General features: G+C 28.5%; 1 protein-coding gene across 1 annotated transcript; it reads left to right on the forward strand.

Moving 5' to 3' along the window:
• Positions 1–829: 829 nt before the first annotated feature.
• LOC136202243 (uncharacterized) lies at positions 830–1,380 on the forward strand. The gene has a single exon (XM_065992747.1). The coding sequence runs from the start codon at positions 989–991 to the stop codon at positions 1,190–1,192; it is 204 nt and encodes a 67-aa protein (XP_065848819.1). The 5' UTR covers positions 830–988; the 3' UTR covers positions 1,193–1,380.
• Positions 1,381–2,996: the final 1,616 nt, after the last annotated feature.

The following is a 2,996-nucleotide window of genomic DNA, read 5'->3' on the forward strand; positions in this document are numbered from 1 at the left end:
CAACACATTCTAGTGAGAAATGAAGGATTATTGAATGCAATTAGATAAAAAAAATATAAGGTTAATTATAAATAATTACCCTGTGGTTTGACCGATTTGCAGACCGGTACTCGTAGTATTTTCTTTTGCAAACGCAATTCTGTGGTTTGTAAAATTTTGCATTTGAGTTTACTTTATCAGAATTTGGTCGATGACGACCTCGAAATGAAAATTTTCAAGAGTTAAATGATATTTTAAGCAACTTTAATTCTTAAACTTTTTAGATTTGAGGTAATTTAGGTGTTGTTGTTTTTTTATAAGAGATAAATATAATATTTAGAGAGAGAAATCTCCAAAAATGATGATTTTAAAAAACTAAAAATATAGTTCCACAGTAAATCTAATACTAATCAAGTTTAATTCTTAAAAAATTTCATTTTAAAGTCGTTATTGGCCAAATTTACAAAGTGAAAAAACATGTAAAATTTTAAAACCATAGAGTTATGTTTGTAAAATAATACCACGTATACCGATCTGCAAATCGGTCAAATCACTGGATAATTAGTTGTAATTAACCCAAAAAAAAATATAATATCATTTTAAAACTTCTAAAAGTTTAGGAGGTGTTAAAGTTTTGGGGGTATGAAGATCTATTAGGCCAAATAATAATATGAAAAGTAATAAACCTTTTAATACATCATAATTAAAGCTGATCAAAAATTAAATTAAATAATAATAAAAATAACATAGAAGAACATAAAAAAGTAGGATAAAGAAAAACTTAGAAAAGATAAATACTTTACACACCAACCAAACAACAGCTGATGTGCTTATATATAAAGCCTATGTTCTCTTTCAAACCAACACCAAATTAAAAAAAAACTCTACTCTGTTCCTCTCATTCTCTCTCATTCCCTCTCTCTCTTTCCCTCTCTCTCTTTCATCTCCCCCAAATCCAGCTCTAATCAAGAAAACCTTGGTGCGGCCATTAAAGAAGAAATTAAGAAAAATGTGCTTCATATTCCTATGCGACGAAGAAGAGATAGAACTCGGAAGACAACAAGCTCCCGGATCATGCCCCTACTGCGGTGGAAAAGTGGAAGCCATTGATGTCGAGAGTAAATGGAGCTGCTGTTTCTTACCGATTTGCTACAAGATCAAGCGAAGGTTTTCTTGTTCTTTATGTCGACGGCGTTTAGAATTATCTTACTAATCTAACTCTTCTTCTTGTTCTTGTTTCATTAATTTGTTAATTTCTTGTTCTTTAATTAGTTCTTTTTGGGGGGAAGACAGAAGAATTTCCGGTGGGTTTTCTGGTTTTCCGATGAGATGAAAATTTGGGGATCTGAGATTAATCCCTTGAATTAATGTATATATATATATATGAAATGGTTTTGGATCTTTTGTTTTTTTTTTTTTTTCTTTTTCTGTGTTGATTTGATCGGGATATAAACCTGGATTTGAAATTGTTGATTGTTTGGTTGGTATGTTCTGGACTGGTCTGGTGGTGTCTTTTTTTTTTTTTTTTTTTTTTTTTTTTTTTTTTTTTTTTTTTTTGGGAAAAGTAGGAAAGGAAGGAGCTGCGAATCTTCTTCCATTATCCTATAGGCTGACATTTAAAGTACAGTTTTCAAATGATTAATTTGTTTTGGTCAGGTAATTTTCTATCATTACTGTAAATCAAATAGCTAAATAAATAGTTACTGATTTTTTTTTTTTAAGGATATTCCTTATATTATAAAGGCATTTCATCGTTTAGATTCTCAAACTAAAGCTAGAAAGTTAATTAGAATTTTAAATTATTAATTAGGTTTTTGAATTAAATAAAAATTATTGTTTGAGTTTTTATTTTATCTTCGAGTCGGAAACTGTGAATATTTGATATAAGCTAGTATAATAATCACAGTGTTGGTTCAAAATGTGTTTGGGAGAAGAGAGCTTGAAACTGGAGGGTTTGAAACTGTTTAACCGAATGATTTTTTATCAGGAATCAATTGATAATTTTTATTTAGAATGAGACTTGATTGATGATTTTTTGGTTAATTCCGAGATTTAATTGATTATTTTGATAATTTAAGGTGCTAACTAACTTTGAATCTTTAGTTTAAGAAGCCAAATGGGTATTATGTTTATCTACCTTATTTAGAGTAAATACCATCCAGCAAAGTTTAGTGTTAGTTTTCACAATTTTGGAAAATGATATCAATTTAGCCCTAGTTAATGAAATTTGCGGTTAAATTGGTACTATTTTATAAATACTAATAAGTAGTGGTGTTTTATTATTCAAAGTTAAATTAATACTATTTTATAAATATTGAAATATCAAATTTTATTATTTAAAGATAAATTGGTACAATTGACTATTCAGAGCTAAATTGGAACGATTTCATTAAATTATTTTGTACATTTGGGATAAATTTACATTTTTTTCAAAAGCTTTGGATTAATTTGATACCATATTCTTAAATTATTGAATTCCATTTTATGTCGACAAAGTAATTGAATTTTCTTTTGATTGTATAATAACGTGACAATTATTTTTGAAAATAACTGATTTCTACGTATAACATGACAACCACATTACAAAATTGATTCCAAAGTAATTATTATTAGTAGGGTTATATATGAGTCTAGTCGCTCATATGCGGTTCGGTGTTGGACTCAATAAAAGATCAATCGTATTCGACTCAATTTATAAAGGAGCTGAGCTTGAGCACCTTGAAACTCCGCTTGAAAGCTCATGAATAGGTTCGATTATAGGTTCATAAGCAAGCTCGATTATAATGGACACGTTCGTGAGCAAGCTTGGTTCGATTATTTTGTTAATAATAATATTTATATAAAGGGGAAATATAAACAACATAATTTTGTGTAAAATTAAATTTTGAAGGTTTCAAAACTACGTGGTTTTGTGTTAAAGGAATTTCAAATCAATATAATTAGTGGACATAATTAATGAGTTGTTTACGAACGAAGTTCATAAACTGAATTAACGAGCTAAACTTGTAGGACTCGTG

This window comes from Euphorbia lathyris, chromosome 8 (assembly GCF_963576675.1).
Source record: "Euphorbia lathyris chromosome 8, ddEupLath1.1, whole genome shotgun sequence".
In the NCBI taxonomy this organism is placed as follows: Eukaryota; Viridiplantae; Streptophyta; class Magnoliopsida; order Malpighiales; family Euphorbiaceae; genus Euphorbia; species Euphorbia lathyris.